Here is a 26,083-nt window from a genome sequence, read left to right as displayed (position 1 = left end):
TGTGAGTACTTTCTGAAGGAAATGTAGAGTTTAGGTGAAAGGTGCTCTTTTCTCTGGGATATGTAGTTGAGGTGAAAGCAGCTTGCACTCTTCTGTCAACAGAGTTTGTGCATAGTAATAACCTCTCCGCAGGGGGAGAGAGAACTAGGGAGGGAGAGAGAGGGAGAGACTGGGGGAGGGCGAGAGATAAACGAAGAGAGAAAGAGAAACACAGCCAGCTGATTGCAAAGAGAAAACCGGAGAAGGGAGCAGGGCTTGTAATGTAAGATAATGAGCTGAGAGTTAAGGAAAACTGCAGACACTGACACACACTGCAGCTAGACATGGCCTGCTGCAGTCACCCTGTAAAAAGAGGGAGGGAGGCAGATGGAGGGAGTAAGGGATGTTGTGATACACAGCAAAAGACCTAGACTGCTGTACAATTATTTTTGCTTCTCTCTAACCTGTCTCTGCGATTCATGTTTTTCCTCCCTCCATCTTCCTACTTTGCTATCCGTCTTTCAGTGAGTTGCTGTGAGCTGAGGCTATGGATCTGTCTGATTTGCTGGGGAGCGCTTGACTCCTTCTCATATTGTCAAACATGGAGCCAATCAAAGGCAGAACACTGCTTCCTCTGTCACACTGACTGACTGGCTGCAACTGCACTTGCAGGGGGGGGGTGATTGTGGGAGGTGAGTAAGGGAAGCGTGCAACGTGGAAGGGTGCAAAGGAGGGGGTTGAGAGTGAAGGGGAGAGCAAGAGATGTGATTGTTACACTGCAGATGAACAGTATCCATGAATATGGATGTGAGAGATTCAGCTATGTCTTATAGGCCATATAGACGATAATCATGCAATGACTGGCTGAGCTGGAGGGCCTAGAATCCTCTTGTTTGGGAGGAATGGCCTGAGCCCAGGTAAAACCGCTGCTTGATTGAAACTCAGTCAGGCAGTTGTAGTTAAATCCCCAAGAACACACTCCCATGGATTTCCAAGCTTGTTTCAATAAAGCACTACGGACTGATACAATAGAATATAAAAGATGACAAATAATAAAGGAACAACAAGTTAAACGAGGAATAACTAGCATGATGAAGAACAAACGTAGTAAGCCCCATGAAGGACGGACAGCGTTTGTTGACTTAATCCTGTCTCTTCCTGGGGTCCTTGAGGACCTTTTTCCCCCAAAACAGGCTCATTCACCAGATTTCACAGTATACCTTCTGATCCTTTTATGGGACTCCTTTACATGTACACAGTGACATCCTCCCCCGGAGAGAGAGATATGAGAGTGTGTGTGTGTGCACGTGTGTGCGCACCTCTGTATGCGTGTGTTCTCTCTGGCAGGCCGAGTGGTCATGGGGTTCTATCTCAGGGAGAGCAAGGCTCATATCCTCCTATGTGTAATAACAGGATCCGCTCCTGAGTTAGAGGATCGGTTGGAGCAGCTGATTCCAGGCAGAACTACGACCAGCCAGCGCTACAAATCTGCAGTCTGGGAATACTGCCGACCTGGCCTCACAGCTAATCCTGATGGAGAGAGCTTGTTCAGCCCCAAATTGCCCTTGTTCCTCGTTCGCCTGGTCTATTGGACTGAAAGAGGGACGGAGAGAGAGAAAGAGAGCAAGGGCGTTCAAGCGAAGGGGGATTGAGAGCGAGATAGTGGGTGCTCTCTCATTCAACTCAAACTCTGCCCTTTATTTGGTCGGCTACAGGTCAGGACTAAAAGTGGCATTGAGAGAGAGAACATTGTTCAACCCAAGCTTTGCCCTCAGAGGCACATAAAAAAAAGGCACACTCAGGTAGGGCCTCCATTTTCAAAACATCTCTTTCAGATGTTGTGAGTGAAGAGAGGGGAATGTTTGTGTGAAGTTGGTGCATGTTGTGAGTGAATCAATAAGTGTGTGAGATGGAATAGCCTATATCCCTCAGTCATTGATTGGCGTGTAGGATTTGGGTGAGGAGAAAAAGTCTCTAGTTCTCCGCTCTGGCCTGCCCCTGTATTCATAGTACTATTTTCCTCCCTCGAGCTGGATGGCAGCTCACCACTTCGTCCATTGATACCACTGGGAAAATAGAGAACAAACTGTTAGCCAAAAACCTGTTCTAAAATGGTGTTAGTCAAGCACATAACCACTTATTTCATAGTTGGCGCCTTATCTAAAGCATCATTACGACGAAGGTAGCAACAGCGTTTAGTCAACTAAGCGAGAACAAGTTCTTCCGCCGTCGCTGCGTGGATGGAAACTAAAATAGCAGAGAGCTGTTCCGCTAATACCGTCCTTTACAGAAATATGTTCAACTGTTAAAGATTAGTAGGCCTATGTTAATTAATCAGTTGTTGATCTGCCCTCTTGGTATAGCTGTAGGCCTATGTCAACAGTAGGCTGCTGATGATGTGATAATAGTCAGTTCACCAATGACAACTAGGCATGTTGAATGAATGGTAGCTTAGTAAGACCTAACTTGATGGATTAGGTCAGTGATGGAGATGTGAAACAAGCTCATATAGGCCTAGTTTAGTTGTTTCATATTCCAAATAGCCTACAGTAAGCTAGACTATTACAACATTTCACTAGACTATCCACATAAAGACACATTAATTAGAATAATCATTACCCCTAAATTGAACATAGTGTCATTGAGACGACCTCAATTTAATTTAGGATCAAACATAAGACTTTTGTGTTGGCTACATTGTTTGATATAATTTAAGACTCTAGGTTTCAGGAAATTGCTGTTAAATGCGCCAACTTCCTGTGGGGGATTTTGGTGGGAGTGAAATGGGCAGCTGGGAGAGATAAATGGCGTCCCTTGAGAGGGCAAGAACAAGATGTACAGTACCAGTCAAAAGTTTGGACACCTACTCATTTCAGTTTTTTTTTAGTTTTTTTACTGTTTGCTACATTGTAGAATAATAGTGAAGACATCAAAACTTTGAAATAACACATAATGGAATCATGTAGTAACCAAAAAAGTGTTAAACAAATCAAAATATATTTTATATTTGAGATTCTTCAAACTCATCATCAAAGCAAAGGGTGGCTACTTTGAAGAATCTCAAATATAAAATATATTTTGATTTGTTTAACACTTTTTGGTTACTACATGATTGGGAGAGGAAGGTTGAGGTTTCCAGGGTTAGAGTAGTGCAGATGTTGTCGTATGCTGAGGCAGTGAAGAAAGTAGAGAAAGATGGGTCAAGGGGGAGGGATCCTGAGAGGAGTGATGTGGGTAGTGGATCTGTACCAGTACAGAGGGATAGGCCAACAAGTAATACATGCTTCAGTAAGATTGGATTTTTAGCATTTATAGCTATGGTTATCAACTGTACAGCAGGGATGGAATGTAAGTCCATGCTGACTGCAGGAATGTCCACCAGAGCTGTTGCCAGAGAACTGAATGTTAATTTCTCTACCATAGCCCCCCTCCAACGTCGTTTTAGAGAATTTGGCAGTACGTCCAACCGGCCTCACAACCGCAGACCACTTGTAACCATGCCAGCCCAGGACCTCCACATCCGGCTTCTTCACTTGCGGGATTGGCTGAGACCAGCCACCCAGACAGCTGATGAAACTGAGGAGTATTTCTGTCTGTAATAAAGCCCTTTTGTGGGGGAAAATAATATTCTGATTGGCTGGGCCTGACTCCCCAGTGGGGGGGGGCTTGGCTTCCAAGTGGGTGGGCCTGTGCCCACCCAAGGCTGTGCACGTTCCCATTCATGTGAAATCCATAGATTAGGGCCTATAACATGTATTTCTTTTTAATTTGAAGTGTATGGCGTTGACAGCGTTGGCGCTCGCAGCCCGTCTGTTTTCTCTCATTCATTACTGTGCGTTCTAATTCCAGCGTGTACACGCTCGTTCGAATAAAAAAAAAAAGCTTTTCGTTTGATTTCGGTGTTACTCTGTGGGTAAGGGGCAGTAGGACACTAGCTACTCACTGTAGGTTTCCATCCAATTGGTGACAGATTTTCATGCGAATATTCTAAAATCGGCATAAAAAACAATATGCAAACTTTCCCACCAGAGATGTTTCCATCAAATTGACTTGTTGCGGGTAAAAAGCTATGCGTGATTTTCAACTCTACTGATGGTTTGTCACAAAACAATGTGCATTATATGGTGAATGTGCCCACTCCGGTCTTGGCACGTGTGCTCTAGCAAACAGCTGCAGATACAGTGCAGGTATAGCCTACATTATCAGGTTATTATGGACAAAAGAGAGAGATGATTACTTTTATTTGTCAAACGGCAGCCAAGCATCAATCCTCATGTCACCAGAATACAACCCTCAATATTTTTGGAAAGGATCATAAAGATCATCACCTTGCACTTTCATCACTCTGTGAAGTTCATGATAGTTTATTAAATCTGTAGCCTAATAAACCTCATACTTTCCCGAGTCGTAGTAGGAGGACCACATGCGTCATCGCGTGACTCCCAAGTTTACGATATGATTATTAATATATCAATATTTGCGCATGAAAGCATTTCCACGGACATTTCTCGCATAATTAATTTTACAGATACAAAAAGATCCCACCTTTTTCTAGCGCATTTCGTTTTGTCGACATTTGAAAAGTTTTTTTTTTTTTTTTTTTTTTTTTTTTTACACTTGTACTTGACTTGCATAAAAAGGTTGGATGGAAACCTGGTAACTGACAGGTCTCTGGAGTATTGAACATTTTGTTTCAGTTACCTCCTGAAATGAAGAGAGAAACCCAGTTTAGACTGTTGGGATGTGCGGGCTAATGTCCCACACCTCTTGATGACAGTGTGATAAAACAGTGTAGTCTATTAAGAACTTTATTGCAGCTGTCAGACAGGCTTGGAATCAATGGATGGGGTATACACTGAGTGTAAAAAACATTAAGAACACCTTCCTAATATTGAGTTGCACCCCCTCATGGACTCTACAAGGTGTCGAAAGCGTTCCACAGGGATGCTGGCCTATGTTGACTAATGCTTCCCACAGTTGTCAACTTGGCTGGATGTCCTTTGGGTGGTGGACCATTCTTGATACACACGGGGAACTGTTGAGTATGAAAAACCCATCAGCGTTGCAGTTCTTGACACTAACCGGTGGCCTCGTTCAAAGGCACTTCAATCTTTTTTCTTGCCCATTCACCCCCTGAATAGCACACACATACAATCCATGTATCAATTGTCTCAAGGCTTAAAAACCCTTCTTTAACCTGTCTCCTGCCCTTCATCTACACTGATAAGCTGGATTTAACAAGTGATATCAATAAGGGATCATAGTTTTCACCTGGTCAGTCGATGTCATAAAAAGAGCAGGTGTCCTTTTGATGTTTTGTACACTCACTGTATATACACATTGACACACAGCTGGGAAAGTGTGACTGTACTTGAGTGTGTGTACTCTGTTATTCTAATGTGGTTCAACTGTTATTCTAGTGGTCTCTGAGGGGGAGTTTTGCCCTCCACCTCCGCAATATGCTCAGCCTCTCCTGTAAAACCAGTTCAGATGCTTTGTCATGTTAATTTGGCCACTGTTTCTCTGTCCCGTGTAAACGCTCACCGTTTTTTCGGCTGTCTTGTTAAGTCTCTTGTAAAAAATATGTTCTCCATCACTGAAGCTTTTTCTCAGCTTTTCCTATAAATCCTTCATTCACACTCTCTCTCTCTCCCTCTGTCGATAGGTGTTTAAGGTGAAGGCGGTCCAGTTGGCTGAGAAGCTGCTCCCAGCCTTCAACACTCCCACAGGCATCCCCTGGGCCATGGTCAACCTCAAGAGGTCAGTCTCAGACCACAACGCAACCTTAGATTTACATCTGACCACAACCTAACCCTAGATCTACATCCATAACTGCAACAATGACATGTCAGCAAGATTCTCTACTCAGTGATTGAAAGTTAATCCTTTCTCCCTCCCTGTGTGTAGTGGTGTGGGACGTAACTGGGGCTGGGCGTCAGCAGGCAGTAGTATCCTGGCAGAGTTTGGAACACTACACATGGAGTTTGTCCACCTCACTTACCTCACCGGGAACCCTGCCTACTACCAAAAGGTGAGACACCTCCTTAGTACTGGTGTCTAAGTCTGTGTGTTCCCCTGGGTGAGAGATATATCCATGTCTCCTCTAACCCTGTCAGGTAATGCACATACGGAAGCTGCTGGCCAAAATGGACCGACCCAACGGGCTCTACCCCAACTATCTGAACCCTCGCACCGGTCGCTGGGGCCAACGTAAGTACCTCTTGTCTCTCTCAACTTCAGAGAATAACACTGACGTGTGTGTGTGTGGGTTGAGCTCAATTCAGAATTTTGGAATTGACTCCCATTCAGCTCATGAGTTGAAATTTTAATTGAATTGGCCACACCCCACAGGATGTAGAATTTGAGTGACAGGAAGTAGAATTTAATTCAGTGCAATTCAAAGAAATTCCACTCAGCCATAGAACATGAGAGTTACATTGAATCTGACCGGTCACACTTCCAGCTACCAAACAATATATAACTCTTCTCTAGAAACAATGTTCATATACTTGTTTTACTTTGTGCTTAGAATAGCCAATTATATTTCCACCAACCATGTCATTTGGCCTGAGGGTGAACTTGATGATTAAACTATTGCATTCTGGGGAATGTAGTATTTTCCCCATATTGAACAATATGTAATAACTTATAATATTTGCATATAGGTTTTAATTTTAAGAGATGGTCCTGAAAATAAATTGTTTAAACAATATTTTATATGCATGTATATAACAACATGTTTTATGTACAAGATGTATATTTGTATAGACTACACCTAATATAAAATAGAAGAAGTGTTTGAATTTCATTTAATTTTACTCAATTCAATTCTATTTCCTTTAATTCAAATGCAGGTGCAATGGGCGCTAGGCTATGTAAATGAATGTGTGTGAGTAGTGTTTTTTCTTTTTTCTTTAATAAATATGTATAATTAGAAGCTGTTGGCAGGCAGCGTCTTAACTAACTCTGTTTATTATCCTGAATGAGAGAGAGGTTTAATTACTGTCTCTGCTACTCACTGCTCAACCTGACCCCCCACCCCCCCCCACCCCCACCCACACACACACACACACACACACAGAGAGCCCTACAGTGTCTACCCCTCTCCAATGTTGTTTGTGTAGATTTTTGTTATTTCTTTTTTTCTCTCAATCTCTCCATCCCTCCATATGAGAATGAATTATTCATTGCAACTTCTCTCTCTCTCTTTTGCCAGGGGAATGCCAATTTTGCATAGAAAACATTTGACTTTGTGTCTGTGAATCTCTTCAGCTCATCTCTCTCTCTCTGCATACTTTGCTCTGAGTGTGTGTCTTTGCAGGAGACGGAAGGAGGATTGTCACTCAAAGTAATGAGCCGTGTGTGACTATGGAAAATCACAAAGTAATCGTGTGCCATAAATCTATACCTCTGTGTGTGAGAGATGTGAATGTATGCGTTGTAGCCATACAGAAAGTGCCAGTGTAATATCAAAGAGACGTCTGTAGGTATTTAAAACCGACCCATAGAGAGAGTGACAGGCATAAAGACAGACATACGAGTAGTGTTATCGTCAAAGTCCCAGCTGTCAACTACTATAAAAATTGTCTGTTCCAGCAGCACATTTGTTAGCATTAGCTCTCCCCTGACTAACATAACACACCACTGAAACATCTGCTGAAGAGATGCCCATCTCACCACTACACGCCTCTCCACAGTGCTGGACATGCTACAAGCCCAGCCAGCACATTTCACACAGCATTCATTTACCATTAGCCATAAGCTTTTAGGCGTTAGCCCCAGCACTAGCTGTGGACTAGGACCGCTAATGGCTCTAGCCCCACTGCTCTCAATGACTCCCTCAGCATTGGTTAGCATCGTTAGCTTCACTGTTGGTTAACACTGCTGAGTCATAAGTTGGCTAGCTCTGTTAGCATCAGAGCATGGCTTTAGCCAGAGGGAGGCAACTACACAATAGCAAGTCCTTGCTGGCTAACAAATGAAGCTAAACAGGGTCAGGCCTCATGGGGAAAACACAATAGTCCTTCTGAGTGTCTTTACTCGACTTAAACTCTACCAAATTGTTTTATACTGCGGATTCATGACTCAGGGTAGTCTGTGAGAGATTGTGCGTGCGTGCGTTTCGTGCACGCGTGCCTACCCATCTGTGTCCTCTCACTGAGTGAGAGTTGGCACAGCCTCCGGCTCACTGTAATGTGGTGTCACTGTAACTAGGCCAGCTATAAAGGCTGAATCAACTTCTACTGGGACATTGGGGACATTAAGAAGGAGTACATCAGAGAGAGTAAACAACCACAATCTTCTCTGCCATCACACTGTAAGGGGGACAAAGCGTCTCCATGTCGTTTTTTTCTGTAAATTAAAAACCCCTCTGAAGAATAGTGCTGGCTCTGGTTGGGGTTTGGAAGAAAACATCCAATGAATAAATTATCATCTTTCCCCTTTTTGTCACTCTCTTTATTATTTTTCTCTCGCTCACTTTGTCCCTTTTTTCCCACCCTCTCATCTTTCTCCCGTCTCCCTCTCTTTCTCCTCTCTCCCCCCTTGTAGATCATACATCAGTTGGAGGTCTGGGGGACAGTTTCTATGAGTACCTGCTGAAGGCCTGGCTCATGTCAGACAAGACAGACACAGAGGCCCGCAAGACCTACGACGACGCCATTGAGGTACCCTTACCTGGTCTCCATGGAGACAAGCCACCTTTAACTGGTCTCCATTAAGATGTCTTTGATTGACAAACACACAGCTGTGTTTCAACTATCCTACCCTGAATTAGCAACTACCTTGCTCTATATCCTTATGACCAGATAGTTAGGATTGCTCCTCAAATCCTCAAAGTACTTTAACTGCAGTGTACTGGGCTCCATCTTTGCATTTTAATCAGTGAGCGATTTAACAGGAAGTAGATGCCTGAACTCTGTTGCCAGTTATTGACGTTGATTGATCAAGTACATTATGTGCCAGGGAAGAGGATGGATAGAAGATTCTGCTGCTGTTCTCAAGGACTGAAGCTGAGGACACTTAAACAGCTTTGTTCCTGTTTCCTCTACTGTGCCAGGGACTAACTACCTGTCCTCTATCTCTCTCCTCCCTAAACCCACACACCTACTCCTTCTACTATCACCACCACTCACACACCCTGCTCCCTAAACCCACACACACCTACTCCTTCTACTATCACCACCACTCACACACCCTGCTCCCTAAACCCACACACACCTACTCCTTCTACTATCACCACCACTCTCACACCCTGCTCCCTAAACCCACACACACCTACTCCTTCTACTATCACCACCACTCACACACCCTGCTCCCTAAACCCACACACACCTACTCCTTCTACTATCACCACCACTCACACACCCTGCTCCCTAAACCCACACACACCTACTCCTTCTACTATCACCACCACTCTCACACCCTGCTCCCTAAACCCACACACACCTACTCCTTCTACTATCACCACCACTCACACACCCTGCTCCCTAAACCCACACACACCTACTCCTTCTACTATCACCACCACTCTCACACCCTGCTCCCTAAACCCACACACACCTACTCCTTCTACTATCACCACCACTCACACACCCTGCTCCCTAAACCCACACACACCTACTCCTTCTACTATCACCACCACTCTCACACCCTGCTCCCTAAACCCACACACACCTACTCCTTCTACTATCACCACCACTCTCACACCCTGCTCCCTAAACCCACACACACCTACTCCTTCTACTATCACCACCCATATCCTTTCCGCATCTCCTTCCAGGCAATCGAGCGCCACCTGATCCGTAAGTCCAACGGTGGCCTGACTTTTATCGGGGAGTGGAAGAATGGCCACCTGGAGAGGAAGATGGGTCACCTGACCTGCTTCGCCGGGGGGATGTTCGCTCTGGGGGCCGACGGCTCACCTGACGACAAGGCTGGACACTACCTACAGCTGGGGGCTGAGATCGCACACACCTGCCACGAGTCCTACGACCGCACTGGTGAGACGGAGAAACACACACACCTAAACTTATAGGGAAATCAAACGAAGTTTAGGGATAAATGGTAACTTATTATAGGGTGGTTTGGTTGCCATGGATTTTAGCTGTCGCCAAGTGAATATAAGCGTGATGGTGAATCAGATTCTGTGTGAGCTTAAAATAATGTTGTTTTTAAAATAAAAAAAGTGAGGTTACCATGGGAACTGGCTGATCTTCCTGAAAGTGAAGTTTTACAGTGATGATATTTCCTAGTTTTATCCGGCTGTCTCTTTTTATGAACTTGTGTTCAGTTCCCACACACAGTGACAAGGCTTGCAGAACAAATCTGTCTGCTTCTTGATCACTGTAATCGGTTCCTATTACATTCTAACTCCAAACATTTAATTGGCAGGATATGTGTTGTGTACTTATTGCTCAACCAGGAAAATCAGTGGATATGGAATGATTTTTTAAATGTATATATATCTATCCATCTCCCTCCATCCCTCTCTCCATAGTGTTGAAGCTGGGTCCAGAGGCCTTTAAGTTTGACAGTGGTCTGGAAGCAGTGGCGGTGCGTCAGAATGAGAAATACTACATCCTGAGGCCAGAGGTCATCGAGACCTACTGGTACATGTGGAGGTTCACCCACGACCCCAAGTACAGGCAGTGGGGCTGGGAGGCAGCACAGGTGAGCCACTGGAAAATCACTCACTAGTATTACTACTACCATATGTGACTGACCGGCTTGATCCAGTCTTATGTAGCAAAATTTGAAATTGTGTTTTTCACATTGAATAAAAGTAGAGACTCGGAGCTAGAAAATGAAATATCATACACTACAGTTGAGGAACACTGGGAAAGTAATTCTGCTTTGGAAGTTGATAAACTTGTAACCTCAATTTTGAGCAAATGACCTTGAATATTTTGGTAAACCTACTGGAGTGCTCTTCTTTGTCTTCACCCATTCAGAATCGTTCACACCCTCTTAAGCCTTATCCCCACCCATCTCTTCAAGGATTCACATGTGAGGCCATGTACTAAACAACCAAAGATTTCAAGACTAAAGGCTGATTTATACTACGTCTATCGACAGTTGTCGCAGTGACATCATGAACATTCTATTGTCGTCCGACATCAGACTTGTCGTTATGAAAAAGTATGAACACAAAAACTACAGGCTTCATGACATCAGCAGCTTGGTGGTCAAAAACAGCATAACTAGTGTATTGTAACACCAATAATACCTGTTTAAAAATGAATTTAGTATACAGTACCAGTCAAAAGTTTGTACACACCTAAAAGTCAGGCAAAACGTAAAACATCAATATGGAGTCAGCATACAAGTGTAAGTAAAAACAAATGTAAATAAGTTCGAAATTGTGCTACTACTGCACAAACACGTCTCGTAAAAGTGATTATGTTTTTGTTTAGTTAGCTTTTGGAAATTGTAGAAATAAAATATTTTCCTTCAGAAGTTCCAGCTAGGCAGGCTCACGTTAGGTAGCTAAATTAATTTGCTAGCTATCATACAGTAGGCGTATATTAATAATGATATAGTTAATATAAGTACTTTAGACATGCAATCATAATTGACTGTAGAGCATATAAAGCACCCACAAGCTACCAGTGGCTGAAAACACAATCGTCGCGGGATGAATGAGTGACGAATTTCCGGCACTTGCCCTGCAAGTCTATACTCGTCAGATGTCATGATACGTCATCAGAAGTGTCCACTTAATTTAAGGGCTGAGGGGATAGGGTGTGTCTTTTAAGTGTTTGGAATGTAGCCAGTGTCACCAGCAAAGCACCCCCACACCATCACGCCTCTTCCTCCGTGCTTCACGGTGGGAACCACACATGCGGAGATCATCTGTTCACCTACTCTGCATCTCACAAAGACACAGCGGTTGGAACCAAAGATCTCAGACCAAAGGACAGATTTCCACCGGTCGAATGTCCATTGCTCATGTTTCTTGGCCCAAGCAAGTCTCTTCCTTTTATTGGTGTCCTTTAGTAGTTGTTTCTTTGCAGCAATTCAACCATGAAGGCCTGATTCACGCAGTCTCCTCTGAACAGTTGATGTTGAGATGTGTCTGTTGCTTGAACTCTATGAAGCATTTATTTGGACTGCAATTTCTGAGGCTGGTAACTCTAATGAACTTATCCTCTGCAGCAGAGGTAACTCTGGGTCTTCCTTTTCTTGTGGCGGTCCTCATGAGAGCCAGTTTCATCATAGCACTTGATCGTTTTTGCGACTGCACTTGAAGGAACTTTCAAAGTTCTTTAAATATTCCAGATTGACTGACCTTCATGTCTTAAAGTAATGATGGACTGTGATTTCTCTTTGCTTATTTGGGCTGTTCTTGACATAATATGGACTTGGTCTTTTACCAAATAGGGCTATCTTCTGTATATCACCCCTATCTTGTCACAACACAACTGATTGGCTCAAACGCATTAAGAAGGAAAGAAATTCCACAAATTAACTTTTAACAAGGCACACCTGTTAATTGAAATGCATTCCAGGTGACTACCTCATGAAGCTGGTTGAGTGTGCAAAGCTGTCATCAAGGCAAAGGGTGGCTACTTTGAAGAATCTCAAATATATTTTGATTTGTTTTACACTTTTTTTTAGGTTATTACATTATTTCATAGTTTTGATGTCTTCAATATTATTCTACAATGTAGAAAATAGTTGTAAAAAAAATAAGAAAAACCCTTGAATGAGTAGGTGTGTACAAACTTTTGACTGTTACTGGATTTCACTCTAGCAAACCAGGCAACTAAAAGCAGCTTTCTAAAGAATGTTTTGGTTCGTTTCTAGCTTGTTAACTAGCTAGCTAATGTTAAGTGAGCTGGCTAGCCAGTTCAAATAATGACCATATCATATAGCTGACAACGTCTTCACTTTAGCTCATTTGTCTTCATTATTACAGGAAAATAAACTCACAACAAGATCATTATTTACAAGTTAATGGCGAGTCAATTATAGAAAATGGCTTACTGTTGTGAGTGTGACGTAATTAAAGCAGGGCGTTCATATGTAGAATTTAGAACTTGGACACTGTCTCATTGGCCTAATGTTATATCCTAACTTGACTTTGGTGCAGGTCATGTTCCTTCACATTATCATCTCTGGTAAACACATACTATATCAAATTAAATCAAAGTTAACTTGTCACATGCACAGGAAACAGAAGGTGTAGTGGAATGGTTACTTGCACAGTGGAGTCTTTTGTTTAGAGATGTAGATAGCTAGCTAAACCATAATCCCAACTCATAACGTGACTACCCTGCATGAATCTGCAGGTAGTTAACCAACCAGGTTCAATGTTAGCTAGCTAGCTAACATTAGGCTATAAATAGCAATGCAAATGGCTCTGAGATTCAAATAATATTACTACACAGATTAGACACGTGACGTTAGCTAGCGAGCCAGCAGGCTGAGCAGAAACTTAGTTTAGCTAGCTACATTTTCAGATATTCTATTTTACGGATGGACACTTCTCCCTCTCTGTCACGGATGCCATGGTTGCCCTTAGTTTGAAGATGTAATCCGGAGACAGGTGTTTTATACAACAGCCTTCTGTGTGTTCTCTTTTCGACTCCCTCTACATATTTGCAATCAAACGCCAGAATTTTCTCCAACTCTTTTGCTATTGTACTCTAATGTCACCGGGTATTCCACTGATTTGAAAACTCGGTCCTCCAGAAAGTGGAGAGCAACACTTTTGCAGTTCTCCTACGTGATATCCTTCAAAAGAGCTGCGTTAGAAAATATTACCTACACATACTGACCAGCTCATGTTATAGACAGACGCTTGCTACATGGCAGACCAATCCAAACTCATCGTCTTTTTTTGTGGCTAAACCAACTAGACTCGAAATGTAACAATTTTATTGCATTTACAGATGGCATACACATTTGTTATTAAGGCACATGAAAGTTCACATGTTCCAGAAGACCTTTCTGCACCAAAAAACGCCTTTTGATTTTAAAAGAAGAAAAAAAAGCTTACGTTCAAATGCCTCTCCTGTGATGTAGTCAACGTGTGACATACGCCTAGTTTCCTTGAAACGAGTCACATGTTGCCATTATGCGTTTACCTATCCATCCATGCCCATTCCCTTATGAACCCGTAGCATCTAGCAGTACCTTCTTTGCTTGTCGGATGACTCAAACTGAATTCTTCAGAATGATCGGCTATGAAAAGCCAACTGACTTTTACTCCTGAGGTGCTGACCTGTTGCACCCTCTACAACCACTGTGAATATTATTATTTTACCCTGCTGGTCATCTATGAACATTTGAACATCTTGGCCATGTTCTGTTATAATCTCCACCCTGCACAGCCAGAAGAGGACTATCCACCCCTCATAGCCTGGTTTCTTCCTAGGTTTTGGCCTTTCTAGGGAGTTTTTCCTAGCCACCGTGCTTCTACACCTGCATTGCTTGCTGTTTGGGGTTTTAGGCTGGGTTAGGTTGGGTTTCTGTACAGCACTTTTAGATATCAGCTGATGTAAGAAGGGCTTTATAAATAAATTTGATTTGATTCCGCTGCTCTATGTTCGCTACATACTTCAGTCTGAGACTGCCATCGTTGAAGTCGTTTGTGGGGATGTCAAATTTAGGGGTGTTGTACAAACAAAAGTTATCAGCAATTGGATCATCTCTAACCCATCAGAGTATCAAAGCCAATGACACATTTTGAAAACGCTGCTTTACCCACGTGTGTTCTGGCTCTGGCCCAACCCATCGGTTTTTGGGACCAATCATAATGGTTAGAATGTGTTTACAATCATCTCCTTTGTTTTGATCACGTTGAGGGAGAAGTTGTTATCCTGGCACCACACGGCCAGGTCTCTGACCTCCTCCCTATAGGCTGTCTCGTTGTTGATGATCAGGCCTACCACTGTTGTGTCATCGGCAAACTTGATGATGGTGTTGGAGTCGTGCCTGGCCATGCAGACATGAGTGAACAGGGAGTACAGGAGGGGACTGAGCACGCACCCCTGAGTGGCCCCCGTGTTGAGGATCAGTGTGGCGGATGTGTTGTTACCTACCCTTACCACCTGGGGGCGGCCCATCAGGAAGTCCAGGATCCAGTTGCAGAGGGAGGTGTTTAGTCTCAGGGTCCATAGCTTAGTGATAACGAGAAGATGCATATCGTTCGTTCTAGCGGGAGACACCAATGTGGACTTTTCTGACTAGCGAATTAAACCGTGAAACGTAAATGAAAAGAAGCCTAGTTCATTTATGAAATTAAAAAAGTAGCCCGATGACAATTAGTCTGTTATCGGCTGTTTAGCCGACAGACAGCGCTCATGGAAAACACTGACGCACACACATACTGTTTTACCTTAGGCTCTGGGTAGTAGCTCCTAGGCACCTTACCTTTCTAATTCCTAAACTTGACCATTAGTGAAATTAAATCTTAGATCAGTGTCTAGGGGCTCCTTCATCCAACTTCCTCTGAGCGTGTGGGAGTCATGTGTTTTGAGGTTAGTTGTGCCCAGCTGTTGTAGTGTATAGCCCTCAGAAATGAGCCCAGCAGAGAGAAGCTGTATATATATACACACACACACACACACACACACACACACACACACACACACACACACACACACACACACACACACATAGCCTTCTTCTCCAGGTAGAAGAGTAACAGACACAAACAATGCTTTATTAGCACAGATGGTACTAGGAGTGGAGTCTAGTTCAGGTGTGCGTGTATGGATGGATAATTTTGCTGTATAGGTGGTCTAGCCCAGATGGAGGTCTGGGACGCTGCAGTGTGTCTTCAGAAGGACACACACATCGGATGCAGTGTTCCATGAAAAATATAAGAGTTCCAACCAATGTTCCTTTGAAGATGTGTGCGGGTGCGCAGCTCCCCCGAAGCACAAGATTGAACTTCACTCAACGTGGGAATTGTGATCGAATCAACGCAATATTAGCCACTTTCACTGCAACATACCGAAACAAAACAAACTATGCAAGAGATTTTGTTGTAGGCAGAATGCATCAGAGTAGGATTCTATTGCATTGACAGGCATGACTCTACACAGACCGGTAGGCCTATATGCAAATAAACCATTGCCACATATGGATATGTGCCATTCACTTTGAACTGGACTCTTTTTACAGCATGAGCGGTCGTGAGTAGATGCGCTTGTTTTGAGATCAAAGCGAGAGCTGCATGTAGCGACTTGTGCACATTTGTTAATATCCTTTGCTAGTTAGTGAGTTATTAGCCTAGTTATAGATCATTTGTAGTCAGCAATAGGGGAAATTGCTTCCAGCAAGAGCACACAGCGTTAACATTTCTACCCATCTTTGAAAAGCAAGTCAGGTAAAGAGCTTTTTTTTGTCTTGAAGGGGCAGTGTTGTATTTTGAGACAGGCTTGAGTAAGCTAAGTAGCCAATAGGCAGAGGGTAGCATAATTTGTCTGATTATCTGTAATAATGGTATGGGAATAATAATGCATTTTATTTTGTAAAGTGGCTTCTTGCATCAAACACAACAACAAAAAATCGGTCACCTCCTTGTCTGAAGGACAAGTGGATAAACAGGTTAATGTCAAGCCCTGCATGATTTTTTTCAATTGAAATGTAGGCCTACATTGAACACCACACATTTGCTGCTACTGTAGGTTCAATGATAGAACAGCTACTTAAATGTAAAAATGTGATAGGATGCATTTTCTCCATTGTTTTTGGTGGTAGGCCTACATTATCATTTAATAGCCACAGTAGCCTACTTGATCACTGTTAAAACTAACTTAAAGCAGTACAGCCTGTGTTCACGGTAAACACGCGCCAGAAGTTGCACAGCATTTTCACAACGCTCAAGTTTGCGCTCAGCAGACCTGAAAGTTGCTCAGTAATTAAAAACATTTGTGGGAACATCGGTTCCCACTCCTTCAGAGGGATTCTGCTGACAGCTACTGACTCAGAGTAACTAGAGAACGGGACCAGCTACTGACTCATAGAGTAACTAGAGAACGGGACCAGCTACTGACTCATAGAGTTACTAGAGAACGGGACCAGCTACTGACTCATAGAGTAACTAGAGAACGGGACCAGCTACTGACTCATAGAGTTACTAGAGAACGGGACAGGCTACTGACTCATAGAGTAACTAGAGAACGGGACCAGCTACTGACTCATAGAGTTACTCGAGAACGGGACAGGCTACTGACTCATAGAGTTACTAGAGAACGGGACAGGCTACTGACTCATAGAGTAACTAGAGAACGGGACCAGCTACTGACTCATAGAGTTACTCGAGAACGGGACAGGCTACTGACTCATAGAGTAACTAGAGAACGGGACAGGCTACTGACTCATAGAGTTAATAGAGAACGGGACCAGGATAGATTCAGAGTGAGAGAGAGAGGAGCAAACTCATCGTACTCTGTTTTGATCCACCATATTTTACACTTCCTTGAATTACATGTGATGAGACGCAGAGGGGTAAAGAACAAGAGATTAAAAAGATCGATAAAATCTGTCTGGACACTTTAAAATAGAAATACCCTGTGCCTTGTAAAATCACAGCGTGTAATGCTTTGACTGAGGTCACAGACCCAGACATTAACTTAAAATCTAAATTAAAGGCATTGATTATATAGACTGGCGTGGTGATGGATAGAAAATGTCTCCTCCAACCCTCCCTTAAACCAAAAATGGCAATGGAATAAACGTCTACCCATATCCTGACTTAACTCTTTAGACTTATGGTATTAGCCTATATGGATAGGGTTAAATTGAAATGTTTCTTACAGAATAAATATGAAAAGCATATGCATAATCATGGTAGCAATTAAAAGGGAGCAGTTTGGATATTATGGGAAAAAGATGAGAATAAAGGTGGACACAACCGTTCACCTGACACAATCCTAACATTACACTGTTGATTGGATGTGCATTTTACATTTACTGTACTTTTCGCCCCATTTGTTGATAAGGAAATCTGTAAATACTCTGGATACATTCATAAAATGATAGGGGCAGGTGAAACATTTTTTATTAAAATGTTTATTTCACCTTTTATTTTATTTAACCAGGTAGGCCAGTTGAGAACAAGTTCTCATTTACAACTGCGACCTGGCCAAGATAAAGCAAAGCAGTGCGACAAAAACAACAACACAGAGTTACACATAAACAAACGTACAGTCAATAACACAATAGAAAAATCTATGTACAGTGTGTGCAAATGTAGAAGAGTAGGGAGGTACGGCAATAAATAGGCCATAGAGGTGAAATAATTACAATTTAGCATTAACACTGGAGTGATAGATGTGCAGATGATGATGTGCAAGTAGAAATGCAAAAGAGCAAGAGGATAAGTAAGAATATGGGGATGAGGTAGTTTGGTGGGCTATTTACAGATGGGTGATGATCGGTAAACTGCTCTGACAGCTGATGCTTAAAGTTAGAGAGGGAGATATAAGACTCCAGCTTCAGTGATTTTTGCAATTCGTTCCAGTCATTGGCAGGAGAGAACTGTAAGGAAAGGCGGCCAAAAAAAGTGTTGGCTTTGAGGATGAGCAGTGAAATATACCTGCTGAAGCGCTTGCTACAGGTGGGTGTTGCTATGGTGACCAGTGGGCTGAGATAAGGCAGGGCTTTACCTAGCAAAGACTTATAGATGACCTGGAGCCAGTGGGTTTGGCGACGAATATGTAGTGAGGGCCAGCCAACGAGAGCATACAGGTCGCAGTGGTGGGTAGTATATGGGACTTTGGTGACAAAACGGATGGCACTGTGATAGACTACCTCCAGTTTGCTGAGTAGAGTGTTGGAGGCTATATTGTAAATGACATCGCCGAAGTCAAGGTTCGGTAGGATAGTCAGTTTTGCGAGGGTATGTTTGGCAGCATGAGTGAAGGAGGCTTTGTTGCGAAATTCGGAAGCCGATTCTAGATTTCATTTTGGATTGGAGATGCTTAATGTGAGTCTGGAAGGAGAGTTTACAGTCTAGACACCTAGGTATTTGTAGTTGTCCACATATTTTAAGTCAGAACCGTCCAGAGTAGTGATGCTAGTCGGGCAGGAGGGTGCGGGCAGCAATCGGTTGAAGAGCATGCACTTAATTTTACGAGCATTTCAAAGCAGTTGGAGGCCACGGAAGGAGTGTTGTAGGGCATTGAAGCTCGTTTGGAGGTTTGTTAGCACAGTGTCCAAAGAAGGGCCAAATGTATACAGAATGGTGTTGTCTGCGTAGAGGTGGATCAGAGAATCACCAGCAGGAAGAGCACATCATTGATATATACAGAGAAAAGAGTCGGCCCGAGAATTGAACCCTGTGGCACCCCCATAGAGACTGCCAGAGGTACGGAAAACAGGCCCTCCAATTTGACACACTGAACTCTATTTGAGAAGTAGTTGGTGAACCAGGCGAGGCAGTCATTTGAGAAGCCAAGGCTATTGAGTCTGCCGATAAGAATGCGGTGATTGACAGCCTTGGCCAGGTTGATGAAGACTGCTGCACAGTACTCTTTTATCGATGGCGGTTATGATATCGTTTAGGACCTTGAGCTTGGCTGAGGTGCACACATGACCAGCTCGGAAACCAGATTGCACAGTGGAGAAGGTACGGTTGCATTCAAAATGGTCGGTGATCTGTTTGTTAACTTGGCTTTCGAAGATTTTAGAAAGGCAGGGAAGGATGGATATAGGTCTATAACAGTTTGAGTCTAGAGTGCCTCCCCCTTTGAAGAGGGGGATGACCGCAACAGCTTTCCAATCTTTGGGGATCTCAGACGATAGGAAAGAGAGGTTGAATAGGCTAGTAATAGGGGTTTCAACAATTTCGGCAGATCATTTTAGAAAGAGAAGGTCCAGATTGTCTAGGCCAGGTGATTTGTAGGGATCCAGATTTTGCAGCTCTTTCAGAACATCAGCTGTCTGGATTTGGGTGAAGGAGAATCGGGGGTGGGGCTTGGGGATGTTGCTGCAGGCGGTGCTGAGATTTTGGCCGGGGTAGGGGTAGCCAGGTGGAAAGCATGGCCAGCCGTAGAAAAATGCTTATTGAAATGATCGATTATCGTAGATTTATCGGTGGTGACAGTGTTTCCTATCCTCAGTGCAGTGGGCAGCTGGGAGGAGGTGTTCTTATTCTCCATGGACTTTACAGTGTCCCAAAACTTTATGGAATTAGTGCTACAGGATGCAAATTTCTGTTAGGAAAGCTAAGGCTAACTTTTTCAAACTGACTGAGTATATTGGTTCCTGACTTCCCTGAAAAGTTGAATATCGCGGGGGATATTCGATGCTAATGCAGAACGCCACAGGATGTTTTTGTGCTGGTCAAGGGCAGTCAAGTCTGGGGTGAACCAAGACTATATCTTTTCTTAGTTCTACATGTTTTGAATGGGGCATGCTTATTTAAGATGGTGAGGAAAGCACTTTTAAAGAGCAACCAGGCATCCTCTACTGACGGAATGAGGTCAATATCCTTCCAGGATACCCGGGCCAGGTCGATTAGAAAGGCTTGCTCGCTGAAGTGTTTTAAGGAGCGTTTGACAGTGATGAGGGGTGGTCGTTTGACCGCGGACCCATGCAATGAGGTAGTGATCTCTGATATCCTGGTTGAAGACAGCAGAGGTGTATTTAGGGGGCAAGTTGGTCAGGATGATATCTAAGAGGGTGCCCATGGTTACGGATTTAGGGTTGTCCCTGGTAGGTTCCTTGATAATTTGTGTGAGATTGAGGGCATCTAGCTTAGATTCTAGGAAGGTCGGGGTGTTAAGCATGTCCCAGTTTAGGTCACGTAACAGTATGAACTCTGAAGATAGATGGGGGCAATCAATTCACATATGGTGTCCAGGGCACAGCTGGGGGCTGAAGGGGGTCTATAACAAGCGGCAACGGTGAGAGACTTGTTTCTGGAAAGGTGGATTTTTAAAAGTAGAAGCTCGAATTGTTTGGGCACAAACCTGGATAGTATGACAGAACTCTGCAGGCTATCTCTGCAGTAGATTGCAACTCCGCCCCCTTTGGCAGTTCGATCTTGTCGGAAAATGTTATAGTTAGCGCATGGAAATTTCAGGATTTTTGGTGGCCTTCCTAAGCCAGGATTCAGACACGGCTAGGACATCCGGGTTGCCAGAGTGTGCTAAAGCAGTGAATAAAACAAACTTAGGGAGGAGACTTCTAATGTTAACATGCATGAAACCTTCTTGCGAGGAAGAATAGATTCAAGTCATAATGTACAGACAAAGGTATGGTAGGATGTGAGTACAGTGGAGGTGAACCTAGGCATTGAGTGACGATGAGAGAAGTTTTGTCTCTAGAGGAACAATTTAAGCCAGGTGAGGTTATCGCATGTGTGGGGGGGGGGGGGGGGGGGGGTGGAACAAAAGGGCTAGCTAAGGCATATTGAGCAGGGCTGGAGGCTCTACAGTGAAATAAGACAGTCACTAACCAAAACAGCAATAGACAAGGCATATTGACATTAGGGAGAGGCATGTGTAGCCGAGTGATCATAGGGTCCAGTGAGTAGCTAGGCGAGCTGGAGATACAGCAATTCAGACAGCTAGCGGGCCGGGGCTAGCAGGATAGCAGATGGGCCTCCAGGGGACATCGCAACGGAAGAGCCTTTTACGTCGGCAGACCAGTCGTGATGGATCGGCGGGGCTCCGTGTCGGCAGTAAAAGGGTCCAGGCCAATTGGCAAAATAGGTATTGTAGCCCAAGAATTGGCTGATGGACCTCTTCGGCTAGCCGGGAGATGGGCTTAGCTCCAGGCTAGCTCCAGGCTAACTAGTGTTTGCTTCGGGACAGAGATGTTAGCCAGAAGTAGCCACTCGGATAGCAGCTAGCTAGCTGTGATGATCTGGTGTAAAGATTCAGAGCTTGCGGTGGGAATCCGGAGATATGGTAGAGAAAAAGCAGTCTGATATGCTCTGGGTTTATATCGTGCTGTGCAGACTGGCAGGAATTGACCGGGCTGAGGCTGGCTGATGTCCGAGTTAACTGTGATTATCGCTAGCAGTGGCTAATTGACTACTAGCTAGTTAGCTGGCTAGCTTCTGATGGGGGTTCCGGTTCTAAAGTGTAGAAAATAGCAGATCCGTACCACATTGGGTGAGGCGGGTTGCAGGAGAGTTTGTTCAGTCCGTAGAAGGAAATTGAGATAAAAAATATATACGAAGAAAACGGGATGGGACAAGACAAAACAGACGTCCGACTGCTACGCCATCTTGGAACATAAGACAGAGTTTGAGTCAGTGGACTAACTGGTGTCTCCAAGTGGCCACACACCTCTCCAAAGTGGGCACAGTTCCTAAGTAATTTCATTGCACTTTTATGACTCAAAGAAGAGTACAATCTTTGTTTTCACAAGGCAATTAAGAGAAATTGTAATTTTGGTGCCCATAGAAAGGAGTCAACAGTGCATTCAGGTACATGTTCCACAGCTAATTTTCTTCACAATAGACAAACATTAGGCTCATTCTGTTCAGAACAACCCAGTGTATGACGCCATGTCATCTTTTAACTGTACATCAAACATAGTGATCATAAACATTGACACTGTTTCTGACATGAGTTTTATGATATGGAAATGTGAAGTGCACATTTGGACTCATGAGTTCATGGCTTGCTTGTATGACGATCAAAGCGGTATTTATTATAAAAAATCTAAATACATAGTCATCTTAATTTACAGCATTTCCCTCACTCAGACAACAACATTTGTGCAAATGTTGCCCAATTAGCTGCAGGGATGGGGGCAACTTCTTGTCGTGTGCGGTGCTCAAGTTCAAGACGTTTGTCAGTCAAAACCCATACAGCGCTGTGAAGCACAGAGCCTGATGTAATTTATAGCATGTTACTGTACAGCTATTGTGTTCCAATTTAGGCACTTATCAGTGCCAAATCTGCCATTTTCAACCCATCTATAGGTTAGAGTGTAAAGGACTAATGTATGGTGATTAACAGTGCTGCTCTGTCTCCCCCTCCAGGCTATAGATAAGTACTGCAGGGTCAGCGGGGGGTTCTCCGGGGTCAAAGACGTCTACTCGTCCAACCCAACCTACGACGACGTTCAGCAGAGCTTCTTCCTGGCCGAGACGCTCAAGTAAGTCCTCAGCCATTTTGAATCAAGACTGCACACCCAATAGCTCACGGGTTGAACAGCCGCTGTTCTAGGGTGATATTACACTGGTTGTTGTTTTAGGCTGAGGTGAGGTGGAGTGGATGGGGCAGCTCCCCTGTGTCCTGTTCATTCACTTCCAATTAGTTTGAGATGGGGATGTCCAGAATGCACTGGAACTGTGTACTCTACTACCCTCTGCTTGTGACTGTTTATTGCTGTTCACGTTGTCTCACCTGTACCATACAAATAGCACTGATGAACAGAATATAGCAGCTGAATATTGTCTACTCTCTTCCTCCTCCTTGTCTTTCTACCTCGTCCTCCTATCTTGTCCAGGTATCTGTACCTGTTGTTCTCCAGTGATGACCTGATGCCTTTGGAGAGCTGGGTGTTCAACACGGAGGCCCACCCCCTGCCGGTACTGCACCTGGCCAACCTCACCCTCCCAGGGAACCAGGCCCAGCGGTAGAGACCAGGGGTCCTCCAGGGGACCAATGAGTCCTTGCCTCCCTGCCTCCATCTCTCCCTCTCACTACTACAGACTGCAGAAGGAGAGAGCTCAGACCATTGTAGAGTGGAGAGGACTGGAACAATAGCCTCTCTCTCGCTCCCTTTCTTATTCTTTCATTCTCTCGCTCTCACTTTCTATAGCTCTCTCTGGCTCTCTGCTGATCAGAAGGACGGTGGGTGCGTTCAGCTTTTGTGATTGCCCTCGTAATGTGACTTTTGTCAGGAGGCTTGATTTGTTTTCACCAAACTGTCTCATAACGGACGCACATGGGCGAGAGAGGGTGTATCAAGTCTGAACGAACAAACAGACAGACTCTTCTCTGAAGGGATATGTATATTCCAGACAGTCAGACTGACAGTAAAACTGAAGGCTATGCGATCAGTGGGGTTTGTTGATTATTATTCTTTTCATTCTATCTTTTGGACGCTGATTGGCGGGGACACAACAATGTGACCCTTCTGGTCCGTCTGCCATTTTCTGTTTACTGTCTTGACCTGGAACTGTATCAGTGTTGCTTTGTGGATAGGAGCAACGGCTTAATACGTCCCCCTCTGGCACCTTTCTAAAGTGGGCCGGTGAAATGGAATTGATATCCCTTGCGTTCTCTATGCTACATTCTGCCATTTCTGTTCTTTCTCTCTATCATTCTCTTTCCATCTCTCATCATTAGCAGGTGACATACTGTAGCTTAGCCTGGTCTCAAATCATTTTTTGCTGCTATTCAACCGATGCTGCTTCTCTCTCTCCTCTCAACCTTGTCTTATCACTCCATTCCACCTCCATCTTCTCTTTCTTGTCATATTTCTTCACTTCTCCAGTCACTCCTCTCGCCTGGTCAATTTCTGTTCCTGTCTTTCCATAAATCACTAACACTCCACAGGCAAATTGGGACAGGTCTTGATTTGGCTGTGATTCTTGTCTGCTGATAAAATGGCCCCTGTGGATAAATTGTTATGCACTTTGTTGTTTGGATTACTGAGAGGGAAAAGGGAGTGCAGTTACAGCACTGTAGGAGCTGAAGACACAAAGCCCTCCATTTATTATCTGTGTCTTTGACTCCTTTTAAAATGACTGACATGGAGCCATATTGTTGCTCTAACACTACCACTGATGGGTATAGCCTGGAGTTTTTCCTGTTCAGGAACAACTCCCCACCCTACTGATAGGGTTCTACCTAAACTGTTTCTTGTTCTCATTCCAATCACCACTCGCATATTAGGACTTGGGCTCCGTCACCTGTGCAATGAGTATGTTGAATGTTATGCCATTCATTCTCTATGGGCTGTGTTCTTAATGGACCTTTTGTGTTTCATATGAATGTTGTTTCTGCAACAGTAGATGGAACGGAAGGAACTCTGCTGTGTTCAGTGAGGAATCTGTGATTGGTGCATTGGAGTGGATGGAGATGTACTTTAGGTTTAGGGGACTGAAGGTAACACTGGGAAATAGAAATGTACCCTGGAAGAAATACAATTTTTGTTGGAAGTGTCAATTAATTTAAAGCCTTATCAAGTGTTGCTATGTGTGAAGCCTTTGGCCAATACTTTTTTTTATCTATTTTAATTTTACAAAATGTTATTTATATACAAGCTCATACACCACAAGCTCATACACCAGTCTGCTAGAAACCCAGCTGTCGCTCTAGCAGACCCATGATGATGAAGGAATAGTGATGATGATAATGTTGGGGTTTAGCTGATTACAGAACCACTCACCTTGCCAATCGATAAAGCCATACTATATTTGTGTTGCTGCTTAGCTAATTGGTTGGTTTCTGTCACTAATTTCTCATGTCTTGAATGAGTACCACCTCGCTGCACCTGTACAACACTTGTCTCACTCTATTCTTCTTTCCTCTGTCACACCCTTTCTACTCATTCCTATCCCTCCAGCTTCTATTCCTCTCTTTCTCCCCTGCTATTGCTCCCTCTGTCCCCATCTGTCAGCAGCTCAGTGTCTCCCTCCTCGTGGTGGTGGCAGTAGCAGCAGCCTACTGGGGTAGAATGGTATGAAGTATGTTTATCACCAGTAGATGATATCACCAGTAGACCACCTCACTCTGACATCCTCACTCTGACACCATCACTGCTTCCTGTCTGGGGAGAAAGCCCAGGCGTTCTTTGGCACTGTCAGTCGCCGAGAGGATGTTGATTTTGAAAAAAGTGTTCCGTATTTGTATTTTTACTGAACAAAAAAAGACCTGTAAATATGTTTAAAATGAGACAATAAAGATGTTATGAAAAGTGAACAGAATAACTAAAACGGTGTCTTGGTAATGTTTGTTTCCTGTTGTTCACTCTGTTCCCTTATCTAATGCATTTACTTGCAGGATTTAGCTTGTAGTGCTCAGCACCTTTTTACTATACTTTTTTATAGAATGTTTATAGAAGGTGAAGTCAAGTCTACTCTTTCAGCTCCTGTCCTGAGGGGGGCAGTCTTGCTTAATATCCAAAATACAAACATCAATTCAACAGCTAGTAAGGCTTAACAATAACGTTTCAT

At 43.8% G+C, this 26,083-nt stretch overlaps 1 protein-coding gene across 3 annotated transcripts in view; it reads left to right on the top strand.

The window, feature by feature from the left end:
• Window positions 1-25,859, top strand: part of man1a2 (mannosidase, alpha, class 1A, member 2) — a 132,328-nt gene extending 106,469 nt beyond the window's left edge. For all 3 annotated transcript variants that reach the window (XM_039014426.1, XM_039014425.1, XM_039014427.1), the window contains 8 exons: window positions 5,645-5,739; window positions 5,887-6,010; window positions 6,096-6,189; window positions 8,530-8,645; window positions 9,761-9,980; window positions 10,478-10,650; window positions 22,937-23,052; window positions 23,407-25,859. In XM_039014426.1, coding sequence (XP_038870354.1) covers window positions 5,645-5,739; window positions 5,887-6,010; window positions 6,096-6,189; window positions 8,530-8,645; window positions 9,761-9,980; window positions 10,478-10,650; window positions 22,937-23,052; window positions 23,407-23,539 — 1,071 coding nt within the window. In that variant the 3' untranslated portion in view covers window positions 23,540-25,859. The remainder of the gene's footprint in view (window positions 1-5,644; window positions 5,740-5,886; window positions 6,011-6,095; window positions 6,190-8,529; window positions 8,646-9,760; window positions 9,981-10,477; window positions 10,651-22,936; window positions 23,053-23,406) is intronic.
• Window positions 25,860-26,083: the final 224 nt, after the last annotated feature.

This window comes from Salvelinus namaycush, chromosome 19, assembly GCF_016432855.1.
Source record: "Salvelinus namaycush isolate Seneca chromosome 19, SaNama_1.0, whole genome shotgun sequence".
Lineage (NCBI taxonomy): Eukaryota > Metazoa > Chordata > Actinopteri > Salmoniformes > Salmonidae > Salvelinus > Salvelinus namaycush.
This window is presented reverse-complemented; position numbering and strand designations above follow the sequence as displayed.